We start from the raw sequence: 15,682 nt of genomic DNA, 5'->3' as shown, positions 1-15,682 counted from the left end.
GATCTCAAGTGTCCTGGCTGAACGATGGGGGTGGAGATGCTCCTTCAGATATACAGGACCAAGGCCGTTTATTATGTACGACACTGCTATTTCTACATCACTTCTTCTGTGATTAGAAATTGCATCTTGGTTGTGCTTATTATGTATGCCACTGCTATTTCTTTTTCTATTTGCTATTGCACAAAACTTCTTGCAGAGTTGCTTATATCATCTGGAGAGTTTGCAAAAGCACCATAGCTTAACTAGGTGTTTTTTTGGTAAAGGCAGACATCATGGAACTTATTTTCCTATTCTCCGAGCTTGTATGTGTTATTTGCTTTCTATTGATACAGGGGGGAAAGCCGGACAAAGATTTGGTTGGATGAATTTAGAACAGTGGTTCCCAACCTTTTTTTGGCCATGCCCCACCTAAGCATCTCTAAAATCCTTATTGCCCCCCACCCCCATGACATATAATTTTTATTATTCAAAAGGTGAACTCCTATTCACGTGGAGGAAGCGTAAAATGCCATTCACTGTTAGTAACTCATTCTCGAATTGCCCCTCTTAAAAAACAAATTGCCCCCCTGTGGGGCGTGTGCCCCACGTTGGGAACAACGGATTTAGATGGATTCAACCTCTGAGGCAGAAGTTCCCGCTGAAGTCACTTTCAGCTATATAGTCAAGGACATCCAGGAATGCAGATGAGAGCACAGGAATTTGACAATGGTTCCTGTTCCTTAAAGGTCATACAACTCAATGACCCTTAGAGTTCATCTTTCCAATGTTTCTGTTTCTCCTGACAACAACTTATTATTTGTATCCAACCCATCTGACTGGGTTGCCTCAGCCACTCTGTGCGGCTTCCAGCATATATAGGTAAAGGTAAAGGGACCCCTGACCGTTAAGTCCAGTCGCAGACGACTCTGGGGTTGCAGCGCTCATCTCGTTTTACTGGCCGAGGGAGCCGGCGTTTGTCCTCAGACAGCTTCTGGGTCATGTGGCCAGCATGACTAAGCCGCTTCTGGCGAACCAGAGCAGCGCACGGAAACGGCGTTTACCTTCCCGCTGGAGCGGTACCTATTTATCTACTTGCACTTTGACGTGCTTTTGAACTGCTAGGTTGGCAGGAGCAGGGACCGAACAACGGGAGCCCTAGGCTCAGTGGTTTAGACCACAGCGCCACCCGTGTCCCTTCCAGCATATATAAAGCATAGTAAAACATTAAACTTTAAAAAGCTTTCCCATATAGGGCTGCCTTCAGATGTTATATAATTACTCCTTAACATCTGATGGGAGGGCATACCATAGGGAGGGTGCCACTACTGAGAAGGCCATCAAGATCACTAGACCTACCTGGTTTCCATCTCCGGTCATCTTCTGTAACCATGTCCACTCCATTGATCAAATTTTCCCAAAACTCTTGCAAGTTTTCTGATTCTGGCAGCTTCCCTGCTATGCCTGCAACCACCACTTCCTCCATCTCTCAACTTGTCTCTAGACAGCAAGTGGAGAAAAGAAAAATCAGGCCTATGCAGCAATAATGAATCACACAAGAAAATTACAATGCACTTGTTAATAAAACAAATATATAATTACCAGTGAAACACCGGGCAAATTAATTTCATATATTTTTGAGCAGCAGATCAGATTCTTTTAAAGATATACCTGTAGAACAGACCACATGAGAGCTATTTTATGAGCAGATGTGGTCTTTTATATACCAGCGGGCTTGGAGATCCTGGATGCAAGTGCTGAACTCGAAGTAACTCAATAAACAGCAAGGAACAAAAACTTCTGGAAAGCATGTTTGGTTTTGTAGTGTTTAAATTGTTCAAAAAGCAATAAATATTATTTAAAAAAAAAACTTCTGGAAAGCTATTGGTGCAACAACACAGTGAATGAAATTATTCAAATAGAGATAGAAGAAGGCTTTAGTCTAAGGAGTTCGTGATTAATAACATCTAATTCCATATCATGGGTGGAACCCAATGTAGTACTACGGCACTTTTTCTACCTGTACAATGATTTCTATCTGTGCAGCTGAACATTCTCTCCCTTTCCTCCTCCCATGCACAGCCTAAATTTGTTCCATGAGGGCCCCCACCCATGATTCTATATCAATATGTAGGTGGTGGCACCACTTGGGGCATCTTGTAACACTTGGAAAAAGCCTTTCAACACCTTGGCCAAGAATCCACCCTGTCATGTCTATTACTTCCAGCAATAGTAACAGGGTCAAACATATTGCACTGGCTTCCATCCTGGCCAGTGCTCTGTCCCTCCTCCTGAGGGACTGTCCTTTTTAAAATAATTTTATTAATTTTAGTCCGCTGTAGTCAGATAACTGCAAATTTAGCAATGTAGGAAGGGGCACACATCTGGCTGTATGTGAATTTTGTGCTACTAGTGATGAATTGGCCGAGATATTATTGGGCAGCAAGTGATTTTTGCTTTAGTCTGTTGTGGGATTAATATTACTATTGACCATGTCACCTGCTGCGTAATGGATATATACTGAATAGCACTAGTCAGGCACTGAGCAGTAACATCATTATGTTCAGGTGCCTATTGAAGGCATGTTTATTCAAGAAGGCTTGCCCCGAAGGGTAACCCAATAACTTACGGAATACCGATTGCATACTTGCAGATATGGTTTTCTTGTTTTCTAGCATTTGTAAGATGTTGTTTTATTGGATGGGATCTAACTAAAATGGGTTCTGTCAACAGAAGCCCACACAAGAACATCTGCTTGCATAATGGGGCTCCCCCTCTCATCCCCCACATGTGCCCCCCCCAAAAAATGGGGGGTCAGGAGAACCCCCAAAACAGCATGCAGGGGGAGGAAAGGGGAGATTGCTCCATCTGACAAGCCAAAATGCTTGCCCTGGTGGAACAATTGTCAGAGTGCAACATTGAAGTGCTCCCGATGTTTTAAGAGCTTTTAAGAAATGATTTCAGAAACAGGGCACTGTGTTTTATCATCTCGTACACTGCTTTGATGAACTCTAGCCATGAATCAGTTTGTAATTTTTCCCCTGTTGTTGCTGTTGCTATAGATGTTGTCAGCAAATAAAACAACAAAGCAGGTTGACAATCCAGATAATAAAATTCAACATAACATTTTGGTGATCTGTGACATACCTAAAGGTATGGAGGGAAAATATTTGCTTTTAAGTAGTGAGGTAGTATATTTTAGTATAGAATAACATAGTTTATATTTAGTTCTGAATGCTAAGGAACCAGTCCAAAACACTTTTTTTTGGGGGGGGGGGGAACGAGCTTGACAATAAATCCTTTGGCTATAAAACTATTGCAGTTCTCCCTTCAATCTCTCTGAGCAAGTTTAACTCATTGAAAGCTATTGTTGCTACTCTTCACCAGACTGTAGGTAGGACTTCCTAGAAGAGATTATCAGAGATAAAAAGGCAAAACTAACTGTTGTAGTGAAAGCTAACTGATAAAGAAGTAAAAGAGGCGCAGTCAGATTCCTTGGCTTCCTTTCCTTGCTTGTAGTGATTCAGAGCAGAGATTTGCTCTGGAGGGCAGAGCTGAGCTTAGAGCTAAAAGTGGGAAGTAGAGTGAAGCAGTGTGAGAGTGAAGAGACTGAGCCTTTCTAGGTCTTACGCCATTCTATGGGTACCACCAAATGTCCTTTTTATTGTGCTTACATTATACGATTTGCGCTGATGATGGTATTGAGGTGGTTACACGCAATCCCACTTTCAATCATGCTCATGCTTGCAAAAGTTCTAGGGTGATCATACCACTTCGTTTCCAATGACGGTATATCCTGTAGCTTTCAGCTGAAATCCTGTCATACCACAAATATTCTGAGGACCTTTTTTTTTTTTTTTTTTTGGTCCCTCTTTTGTTGTTATAGTGCAAGAATTCCCCTCCAGATGAAAATAGTGCAGTAAAATATGTAAGAATGTCTTTTCTAGCTAAGTTCATTTAAGGGCAAATGGAATATCAATGGAAATGCATAATTGAAGACTATAATTCCTGATCATAGTCAGTAAGCTGCAAGCCTGTTCCTGTTGAGGTTGGTATAAAAATATCCCCCTTAATTTTAATGGAAGAGGACTGCGGTCTTCAATAATTATCAGTAACAATTATATTCTTTCATTCATCTATCAGGAAATTCCTTTCCCTTTCCTATGCAGGCAAGTATTCAATGCATACAATGCATACAATGCATAAATACAGTCATACCTCAGGTTATGAACGCTGCAAGGTGTGAGTTTTCGGGATGCGGACCGCACCGAGCCCAGAAGTACCGGAACTGGTTACTTCTAGGTTTCGGTGCTCGCACAGAAACACAAAATGACGTCACGCGCAAACACAGAAGCGCCGAATCACGTCACGCATGTGCGCAGACACAGCACTGCAGGTTGCGAATGTGCCTCCCGCACGGATCACGTACACAACCTGAGGTATGACTACAGCAATTTAGCCTTATTTCTGTGCTGGCTTGTCTTGTTTGGGACATTCAAATGGACATCCATCATGCCAGTAGCACAGCAGGGTCACTCCTCAGCCCCATGAGGTGACTCACACCTACACTGAAGGATGTTCAGAGAGCTCCTTCACATGAGGGGATTCCAATTGGTCCAGTGATGCCCCCTCACACATGAAAGAGCTTTAAATGCATATGTTGGCACACACAGATCCCCAAGCTCGCCAAGGACACAGCTAGTGCGTGTGGGGGCTATCTCATGCTGCCCTACAGCCCCCCTCCCTCACACTCCTTGTTGTTTAGTGGCATCAATTACACCTTGAATGACCGAAGATTGATTGTTCAGTCACAGGTGTCAACTGTTCTTCTGTAAGATACAGTGGGTGGAATTCAACACGGTGCACTTCCAGATTTCCCCCCTGTTCCCTCTGAATTTGGGGAGCAGGGAGTTCCCTGACACACTCCAGAGACCATTTGTGGGGTGTGGGGCACATGAGGGAAGGAGAGGGGGGAAGAAATGGAAGTCCTTGCACAAAGCTAATGGTGTTGGTTAGGTTGATCCTACATTATATCTCACCTTTCCTCTAGTGCATACATGTTTCTTCTCCATTTTGTCCTCGCAAGAACCTTGTGAGTTGGGGCAACTCACTACCTCTCAGCTTAGCCTTTTTCATGGGGTTCGTTTAGAGTTAAATGAGGAGAAAAACCATGTACACCACCTTGAGCTCCTTAGAGAAAAGGGTGGGATATAAATCCAATAAATAAATAGTCCAGGGGTAGGGTGAGGCCTGTGACTTCCAGATACTGTTGGAGCTACAATTCTACAATTCTATGAGTCTATGGATTCTCATCAGCCTTGGCTGGCATGGCCAGTAGTGGGGACTTGGACTGTGAAGATACAAATTCAAATCTGCACTCAACCATGTAGTTCACCTTGGGCCAGTCACTGTCTCTCAGCCTAACAAACCTGACATGGTTGCATGAGGATAAAATGGGTGGAGAACCATGCATGCTTCTTTGAGCTTCTTGGAGAAAAGGTGGGATATATATATATATATATATATATATATATGAGTAAGTAAATCTTCCTTGGTATTCTTTCTCTGGTGTCCACAAGACACTTAAAAGTCATTCAGACAGCAGAACAGAGCAATAATGAAGAGCTCCCTGTTGTACAATATAAAATTTAAAGGCAGCATGAGGGTACATTATTTAATGGAAGTGCTATCATCCTAATTTAAAGCGACAAGCAGTTCTACTCCCAGTAAATTCCTAATCATTTTATAATCCAGATGTACCATTGATCATCTGCACATCCCATTCTTCTGGTTGTGCCTTTGAAAGCCTAGCCATTTATTTTCACATCCTATGCTCCAGACAACTGGGTCATTTCGAAAATCTGATCCAGTGAGCCCGATAATGATCATGGGTAGGCAAACTAAGGCCCGGGGGCCGGATCCAGCCCAATTGCCTTCTAAATCCAGCCCACAGACAGTCCAGGAATCAGCATGTTTTTACATGAGTAGAATGTGCCCTTTTATTTAAAATGCATCTCTGAGTTATTTGTGAGGCATAGGAATTTGTTCATTCCCCCCCCCCAAAAAAAATATAGTCCGGCCCCCCACAAGGTCTGAGGGACAGTGGACTGGCCCGCTGCTGAAAAAGTTTGCTGACCCCTGCTCTTGATGTTGTAGGAATACAGCTCTAATCAGCCCCAGGCAGCAGGGCCAATAAGTTTTTTTCGTTCAGCAACATCTGAAGGGCACAGTACTAACTCCCTCTATAAAGTGAATGATTTGCCTCTGAGGGAGGAAACGCTTCTGTGCTTTGGATCATATGTATCAGAATAAAGCTGAGAAATATTGATCTGCTCAGAATATATGAACTGAGATGGCCAAAGGGAAGAGATATTACAAAGATAAAGCAGAAATCTTTCTATCAGCTTCAGTGATACAATGAAAGACAAGGCGGAGGGAGAGTGGGATGCCAGCTAATTAAACTCAAAACACAGACTGAAGACCAGATAATTATTTTTTTCAGAGAGCTGAAAGTGCTATGAAGTAGGCATTGTGCAACCATTTAAGTGTCAGGTCTGGAAAATGGGTTAGCTAGGTGCTTTTAGTGTTTCAGGACCAGACCCCATTGCATGCTCAGTCACATGTAGTTTCACACTCATAAAAACTACTGTCCTGCCTTTCAAAAATGGCTCCTTTCTGGTTTTCTGCTTGCAACCTATTCTATCATCAATCTGATTTTACAGAGTTGCTTAAAATTATCAATCCAGCATCAGGTTTATTCACAGTGTGAACGTGAGTATCTGTCCCGTTGTAATTGCAGTCTAATTATATCAGAATGGTGCAAGAGAGAGAATGTGAAGATTCAGGGTGGAGCAGAGGCCAGGTATGAAATGTGAGTTTGAAGCAAGGGCAGCTCTATCATTAGGTGAAATGATGATGAGCAATGGCACTTGGCCACCACTTTCTTCATCCCTTTCTTCCCTGTGTCTTCTTGGCCTAGTTTTACTTGCTGGTGAATGGCTCACAGATGTCTGCCATAGACTACTGCGGTGCTGCTGCAGCTGCTGCCCAGTGCCACTTCTTCAGATAGTGAGTGTGGCAAGCTACACATGCTCTGTGGAGTCTGTCTTTGTTAGCCTGGCTTACTTTTCTGCTCTTCTCCAAAGTGGGAAGGCGGGAGAAGAATAGCTTGTCTATCTGCTCATTGGCCAACTGTCCAGGCAAACAATTGGCTGATGGGGCTCCAGCAACACAGCAAGACACATCACATGCTGCATTGTGTCATGGGTGCTGCAGTGGGTGCAGCAGAAACCACCCATCACTCAGGCTGGAGGGAGAAGAGTAGAGACGGCAGAGCAGACAGACACCAGTCACCCAGGCATCCTCTGAGCCAAAACACTGCCATGTGAGCCAATTACCCAGTCGAGGGGCAGGGTAGGACTGGGCAAGAGTGTTGGAGGCAGATGTTGGGTACACAGTGCCTGTGATGTTGTCTGGGATGAGATGAGGGGCAATTTAGTTTAGGGGGGACGGACATGAATAAGGACATTACAGAGGTGCATAAAATTATGCACGGTGTTAAGAAAGTGGATAGAGCGACATTTTCCTCCCTCTACCATAATGCTAAACCAGAGATTATCCAATGAAGTTGCACACTGGAATATTCGGGACGGACAAAGGGAAGCTCTTCTTCACACACAGTGCAAAATGTTCCTTGGGAAAAGGGATTGTGAAACCACTCTAGGAATTGTGAGGGACACAGAGGTCTCCCAACAACTCTCAGCACCCTTCACAAACTACAGCTCCCAGGATTGTCTGAGAGAATATGACTATTTGAAGTAGCGTCATGGTGCTTTAAATTTATAGTGTGACTGTGGCCTAGGGCACAGACCAGAGGATGGGCAGTTAATTTACAGCATTTGCTCAACTACGCATATGCTTAAGTGAGTACAAATAAGTATTACAGTAATTATGTTGCTTCTGAGGGCAGGTTTGCATAAGCAGTCCACAGCAACCCCAGGTATGCATTAAGATGGATAACAGAATATAGGTGAGAAGCAGTTCTCATGGTCATAGCAGCACTTTATGACTGGAGGCATAATGATCAACTATCCATCCTAGCTTGGTTCATATTTTACATTTGCCAAAGTGAGCAGGCATTCAATGAGCATTTGAGAACTCTTCATGAACAGAGGAAAGCGTCTATGAAGCATTTTCAGCATTTTCTCCCATAGTGTTCCTTTGTGACTGGCCTTTCTGCCGAATTTCACTTCTTCTTTTCCTATTGACTTTGTCAATAAGTTTAAATGATCGCTGTTATGCAAAAGGACCTTGCAACACACCTAGACAGCCTTTGGACTATTTTTGCATGCGTTGAGATTTCTGTAATATCCAGTGCAGTATTACACAGAGCTCTCTCCAATACGGATTTCTGCATTTTCTGATCTGAAATCATCCAAAGGAGGCCACACCATTGCAAGAGGGTACCTTATTTACACAGTATTTGTGCAGCCTTGTGGCACTGTGCTAACTCATTTATCATCCATAATAACCAGTCATTCTCACTGGCATTATGCACTAGTACCTACTTGTTTCATCACAGCACTTTGAGTACATTCATCGTACATTAACTACGCACTTACTCTTTTCTTGTGATTGTCCTGCAAAAGGCCATTTTAAGTGCATTTCAACAGGTTGCTTGTAATTCATTAAGTATCTCCCCCTCCCATTGTTTCTTTTCTTAACTGGAGGATATTTTAAAGATGTGTACTGAAATTCATTTCAAGACCGTGGCTGTGTTTCGACGTCACTATAAACCATGGTTTATTATGTTGTGAATGAGCCTAACCTCCCCTGAGCTTTCGGGCTCCCTTCTCCAGCACTGCTGTGAGGGGAATTTCAGATATGTTCACTTTCACTTAATCAGTACTTAGCCTATTTTCATTTAGCTAGCTTCATAAACTATGGCTTGAAGGAGGTTGTTTCAAACAAATCATTGTTAAAATTAACCATAGTTTGTCGGGATTAGGCAATGCAACAAGTTGTGGTTAAACAAAAATGCAAGCAAATGTTTCCAGCCATCTCCTGGTGGTTGCACAGGGGACAGGGGAAACCTCCTGAGTCCAGGGGAAGACCGTAGGACATTCTGGTCCTAAGAAACCATGATTCATCTTTATTATGATATCTGAACACAGCCACACACTGTCCTTTCCAAATTACTCTGCTCCCTCTGAGAAGGGACATCCATCATGGCACATAATGAAGGTATGGATTTTTAAACCAAACCAAACCAAACCAAACCAAACCAAAGGACTTTAAATAATTAAAGATGACACACTTCTATGTGTATATTTTGAACCTCTTTGTTGTAAGCATGTTCACTTCGGGGGCATGGAAAAATTATGTGCTTATTTTGTAGTGTCAGATCAGTGGTGTCTAACTTTGTTTTTATTAAAGGGACTCACCAGCTGAGCGTTGTCTTTGGCAGCCAATCTCTTTATACTGACCTGTGACCATGCAGGGTGGCCAGGTGAAGAAGAGGTCAGGGCTCCTGCACCTCTGATAGTTGCATCAAAGGGAGAGTTTCAGCAGGTGTAACTTGTCATGCAATGTATACATGCCAATATCCTCTGTTCTACAGAGTTACGCACTGTTCTCTTTTATATGCAGCCTCCAGTGACCATGAATACGCTCACAAAAGCCACTTCCTCCTACCCATAAGTCTCCAGTTAAATTTAAATGCTTGAATGTATAGTGTGATCCTAGCTATGTTAACTTAGAAGGAAATCCCAATGATTTCAGCTGGTTTCACTTGTTCACAGCCAATGCTCTAATCCAGGGTTTCCCAAATTTAGGCCTCCGCCTGTTTTTGGACTAAAAATCCCAGCATCCTTGACCACTGGTCCTGCTAGCTAGGGATGATGGGAGTTGGAGTCCAAAAACGACTGGAGACCCAAGTTTGGGAAACCCTGCTCTAATCCTAAACAGACTTTTTAGAGTAAACTCAAAGGGACATGCTCCTGAGTTACCATGCATAGGACTGGGCTGGTACAGTATAATTCTGTGTTCAGGATTCTTGCTTGCACAAAAGTAAATTCCGTTGTGTGAAATGGGGCTTATTCAATCATTGTGTTTAGGATTGTGGCCTGATTTTTCATTTTGGTACCACAAATTCCTGGGCTAGCACATAAATACTTGGGACAGGACATAGCAATAGTTCCTCTAGCTTAGTTTAACAAAACGTGGGTGCATTTGGGCTTAAATGTGAACTTTAAGCAAACATAAATGAAATGTAAAGAATTAAATAAATAAAACCAATACAACAATCATTTACCCTAACACAGCAAGCAGATCCACCAGGATAAGTGCACCAGTCTCACAGAAGTCAACGGCAGTTCTACCATTTTACTTTTAAGGTCAACCTTGACTGAATTGCTTGTAAATCGAGAGATTAAGTTCTTTGCCTCAATTTGTTTCAGTGGGAGAAAGGGAACTTTTGTCACCAATGCAAGTTGCAGTACTTCTCAGTTCCTAGAGACATTAAATAAATGTTCGTTGTTTTTAGATTGTTCTAAGCAAGGTTGAGAACGTATGACAAAAAGGGAAATATTCTGACTTCCTTGGTTTGGAATCTTACTTCAGACACTTAGGACAACAGTTTTGATGATAAGCACACAAAAAACACAGACAAGGACAACTTTGCCACGGAGCTGGGTTAGCTAAGGGGGGCGTGGTACTAGTTACCCTCCATGATTTAAAATATCTAGTAAGATAAATTGCTGTACGACACTTTTTGTCTTTAAATTCTCCATGTTGCATGACTATGTTACCATATAGAGTAATTTAAAAATCAGAGAAATAAGAGAACTACCTTATTTTACCTGTTTTTATGCAAGTCTGAATAAAATTAACGGGCTATAATACAAATAGCTCAAATTGCATTGCAACTGCATCCCTTAGCTCTGAGATGGACAGAGTAAGGCTGTAGGATCATACTGCCGAGCTGAGGAATATGAATACAAGGTTACATTACGAGAACAATAGAATAATCACAGGCTCTGTGAATGTCCTGAAACAAAGAGAAAATCCTTCCCAATGCTGAGCAGAAATTGCTGACTTTTATTAGCTACCTGAGAAGAAGTGAAAGACTTGGGTTGCAAGTGACGAAGTAGAAACTATCTGGTGTCCTCATTTCCTAATGTCACAATAGAGACAGCAGAGAATATCTACTGCATGTCATATACCTTTCAAACTCTCCTTCTCTGTGCTTCTGCATATTAAAGGTAAGAGCTGGAAATTAAGGGGGGAGAGAACCCCCCTTTTTTACCTAGATCTGCTGAAATAATGGGCTTCAGTGTGCCAGTGTAACTGTCTTCCTTGCCTGGTATCAAAATGGCTGGATGCAGAACACTTACAATGCAGCAAGGCTTAGCCTCCATCTCCCTTATTGCCAAACACTCCTCCCCCTTTTTATTCCATAACCTCAATACCGGGGGGAAACCACACCTCAAATCAACTTCACCGCTACCACATTACATCACAAAATTTCAAAGGCAGCAATTTACCTCTGCAATTTTATTCTGCCGTGAATTAAAAAATAATAAAATTAAATTTAAAAAACACACACTGTTGTTGTTTTAATCTCAAGAGCCACAGCTTTTGTTCGTTCCCCACAGAGCTGGCTATCAAAATGGAGAACCAAAACCTGAGCTAGCATCGGAAGCTTCTCCGGTGCTACTTCTGAAAGATGTTGCGCTCAAGCCGCAGAGCCACCCGATCCCACCCGCCTGCGCCTCCAAGGCCTCCTCCGGGTCCGAGCTGATTTCACTTGGGAAGGCTCATCCAGCACCTGAAAATGGATGTCGCCTTCCGATTTCGAAGACGGGCCCGGACGACCTATTCAAAACAGACGTATTTCAGTCTGCCTAGATTTGCACAACCCTATTTGCATAAGGAGGGTGGGAAAATGAAAACGCATTTAGAGATCTGGTGCCGCCAAGGCCGGTTCCCCTCCCCCACGCCGGGAGAGGAGGAGGAGGAGGAGGAGAAGGAAGAGATCATGGCTGCTTCCAAAGGGGCCAAACCAGCCCCAGCGGGCAAAGGCACCGAGGGCATCCAGAGGGCCCCCATCAAGCCGAGGACAGCCCTAGAGGCGCCCCAGCGCCCCAAAGTGCGCAGCAGCTCTAGCCGGCTGCTCCGTTTCATTCATACAAGCGCCATCCGGAGAGGAGGAGGGCTGCCTCTCCCTCCATCCCGGCAACCCGAGCCGGTTACCTGCTCAGGTCCTTGAGATCGGCAGCCACCGCTGGAAGGTGATCGGCGAAGGAGGCGCGCTGAAAAGCCCCGCTGCTGCTGCTGCTGCTGCTGCTACGCTGCCGGCCGCCAAGTCCCTGGCCGCCAAGTCCCTCTCTCCCTCCTCGTCGGTGCCCGATGCGTAACTGAGGCTGCCCGCGCCGCCTATCTGCGCTCCGCGTCCCTTTCTCACTGTCTCCCTCTAGCTCTCGGCGCTTATTTAAACAGCCACCACCTCCGGTGGCCACGCCACATGGGCTGACAGCTTTGCTCCTCGCCGCAGTCCAATGAGAGCTGGGGCTGGGCCTCCCGGCGCAGACCCTGGGGCGCTGCCAGCCCCCTGGCTCACGGCAGCCTCTCGCCATCGCCGCGCGGAGGAGGAAGCAGCGAGCCAAAGAGCAGCGCCAGCCGAGCACGCGCTGCCCCATACACAGCCCGCCTGGCCAAAAGCGCAACGGTGCCTGGCAGGAACTGGGCCAGCCGGCCGGCCTGCCCCGCGCGGTGGCGCATCACATGCCCGGGGGAAGCCTCTCCGCACGCACCGGCGTGACCCGGCCTGCCCTCGACCTGCGGGATCGCCCCGTCTGTACCTTATTTTCCAGTTTCGTAGGGATCCCCCCACGGAACTGAATCCCCGGGGGGGTCAAGCCTGGATAGCCCAGTCGCTTAGAGCCTGGCGGTGCTGATAACACGCAAGTTGCAGGTTCAAGCTGCGTTGCAGAGGGTTGGACTAGATGATCCTTAGGACCCTCTGCGATTGTGTGGGAGCCATTCCTAGGCACCCCGATTTATCAACACACACACACACACACCGTCGAGGGCGGGGGGAAAGTTAACTAGCCTGGGCCTGGGATGTGTGAAGGGCCCTGTGCATGACCCTGCTTCGTGGTGGGCTCTGCAGCGCCACCCACAGGCACTTCTGACCCAGAGGATGCGATTCCTCTGCTCGGCCAGCCCGCTAGGGGAAGCCGGCGCCTCCAACCTTGCGGCGCTGCCTCTTTTTTCAGCGTCTGGAAGTAAATTGAAACAAATCAGCCCGCCTCTCTCGGGGGAGCAGATGGGCCGAGGTGCTTGGTGTGCGCTGATGCGCTGCTGGGAATACTCGACGTGAAGGAGATTTGGCTTTCTGGGAGAGAAGTGCACTTAATTCCCCCCGCACACACCGCCTTGTTGTTGTTATTGGTGTAACCCCGTAGCATCTCCCCCGCTATTGCTGCGAAAGGGGAAGAATTAATTAGGCTGATCTCTCCCTGGCTTTGCCGAGCGCGCGGCCTACAGGGGAAAAAGGAAGCAACTGGTATCCCTGGGAGCTCAGCGCGGCGCGCTGCTTGCCTCGTTACACTCTGACCGAGTTCTTTCCCCGTCCCCTCCCGACAGAACCCGGCAAATGCAATGTACAAAAGAGAACCACACTTTCTTTAGGGGCCTAAAGTCATTGATTGGAGGTGTCCAATCAGGGGGCAGGGGGATGTAGGAGTGTACGTTGCCTGGCCAATCTGAGCGGCTGTGTGGGTGTTGCTAGGAGATAGGGTGATGTGGTGACTGTATTGAAGGGGATGGCTCTGTTTAGGAAATGAAGCTGATGGTGATGCAAGAAAGCGCCTGTGAATTGTGGCTTATTTCAGGTCATTCACCTCAGAAGAGTGCGAGCTTCCTCGGTTACTACAGTTCAGCCTTTAAAGCAGACTCTGGCTCTGTTAAATGGGCTCCCGGGATTATGTTCTCTCTACACGGGAGTATACAGTCCCAGGCGACAGTTAACTAGCTTTCCTTACGGTTTGGGAACAAATAATGCTCTCCTCACGGAAGGCATCACGAGCTTTTCTTTGCCTCTCCGGATCTGGAGGGGAGAAAGGCTTCTCGCCTCAGTTTTAGGGTTGAGAACTTGTATGATCTTGTTCTGCTGGCGCTGAGGTCTATTGCTATCTGCTTTCCTTCGCCTCCTTCCCAGAAATGGAGGGAGCTCTGAACTTAACTCCGCACTGATCCACTCCCACTTGCTTCTCTGAAATGTAATACTCCCTTATAATGCAACACAATAAACCAGCCACCCACATCCACCTACCCTTCTTGTAAATGCTTAATCTTAAAGTGACTTCTTAGGTTCTTAAGAAGAGGCCTGCTGTCTCTTCTCACAGTGGCCAAGCAGAGGCCTATGGGAAGCACAGAACCACAAAATGAAAAGGAGGATGAGCCTAACACCCCTTTATTATTCAGTATGGTCACTTTGTGAATTATATCCTTGCTTGCTCCAAGCTGTACTGTATTTCAAAACACAGTACATGGTATGGTTTTGGACCAGAACTGAGGAGACCCACACAGAAATTCCCACTCAGCCATGAATCTCATTGGGCAGCTTGCCTAGTTGTCTCACAGCCTAACCTACTTCACAGGCTTGTCAGGATAAGTTGGGGAGGGGAGTATCATGTCTGCTTCCCATGAGCTCTATAAAGTAATCCTGTTTAGTTTTTTTCATGTGGTGTAGAGTCATTTCTAAAAAGAAGGAAAACAGCAACTTCCAGGGCCACATTATTTATTTTCTCTCATATTTATCTTTTTTTTGGTCATGCTTATTCCCCAAAATAAACATAATAATCATGTATTTATTTATATACTTCTTGGTGCTAAAAGAGGCTTCCAAGTGGTATATTAGAATAAGAAGTGTTATTTTATATGTTAGATTGGGAAAACTGATTTCCCAGTGATAATAGTTTCCTTTCCATTCTTGTGACTTGGGATATTCTATGGAACCCAGCTTCATGGTAACACGACGTGGGAGCAAAGAGGTCATGATTTAAATGGGTAGATCCCATGGCCTCTCAGTATTGATGCATATTATTTTATTATTAAAATGATCCATATTTTATTTGCTTGGCGAGATTTGCCACCTGTATCCATCTGGATTCTCAGTGTACCACCAACCCAGGCTTGAAGGCTAGGAAGGAGGAGTTGCTGTATTCTATAAGAATCCCTTCTCCTTGCCTAGGAGGATTCTAATTTTGTCTCCCTGCTTTAACTGTTAAAGGTGTTGTTTGATCTGGTGTTGTAGAGTTGTTCATCCACATTGTATCCAGCCATTATATCCTTCTGAGTAGCCTGTTTAGCTGAAGAACTGGGGACATGGTGTTTTGGTGGTTCCATTCCCACCTGAAAGGCAGATTTCAGAAGGTGGAACTGGTAGATTACCTCTAGGTAGGTATGCTGTTGCGTTCTACAGGGGTCTGTCTTGTCTTGTTCCCCATTCGGTTTGACATCTACAGTAAGTCAAGTCATTTCGGGTTTTGGAGTGGAGTATCATGAATATGCTGATGTAATCCACCTCTGCATCTTTTTTACATATTTTTCAATATAAGAGCGTGATAATTTTATTGGTGGTTAAGAGCTAATAAACTGATGCTTAGTCCTGGTAAAATAGTTACTGTTTATGAATGATTAA

At 44.9% G+C, this 15,682-nt stretch overlaps 1 protein-coding gene across 2 annotated transcripts in view; it reads right to left on the bottom strand.

Moving 5' to 3' along the window:
* The window catches only part of FASN (fatty acid synthase), a 60,479-nt gene extending 47,618 nt beyond the window's left edge, over positions 1 to 12,861 (bottom strand). Inside the window, exons 1-2 of one of the 2 annotated variants that reach the window (XR_014508710.1) lie at positions 12,229 to 12,704; positions 1,336 to 1,476 (exon numbers count right to left, since the gene is read on the bottom strand). Coding sequence is in view for 1 of the 2 variants with exons in the window: in XM_083430120.1 (XP_083286246.1) it covers positions 1,336 to 1,462 (127 nt within the window). In the remaining variant the exon portion in view is untranslated. Of the gene's footprint in view, positions 1 to 1,335; positions 1,477 to 12,228 lie in introns of both variants that reach the window. The other variant, XM_083430120.1, reaches the window with a different exon arrangement.
* Between the last annotated feature and the right edge of the window lie 2,821 nt (positions 12,862 to 15,682).

Source organism: Podarcis tiliguerta, assembly GCF_965153285.1.
Source record: "Podarcis tiliguerta genome assembly, chromosome: 2".
In the NCBI taxonomy this organism is placed as follows: Eukaryota; Metazoa; Chordata; class Lepidosauria; order Squamata; family Lacertidae; genus Podarcis; species Podarcis tiliguerta.
The sequence above is the reverse complement of the archived record's forward strand: the minus strand, read 5'-3'. Positions and strand labels throughout refer to the sequence as shown.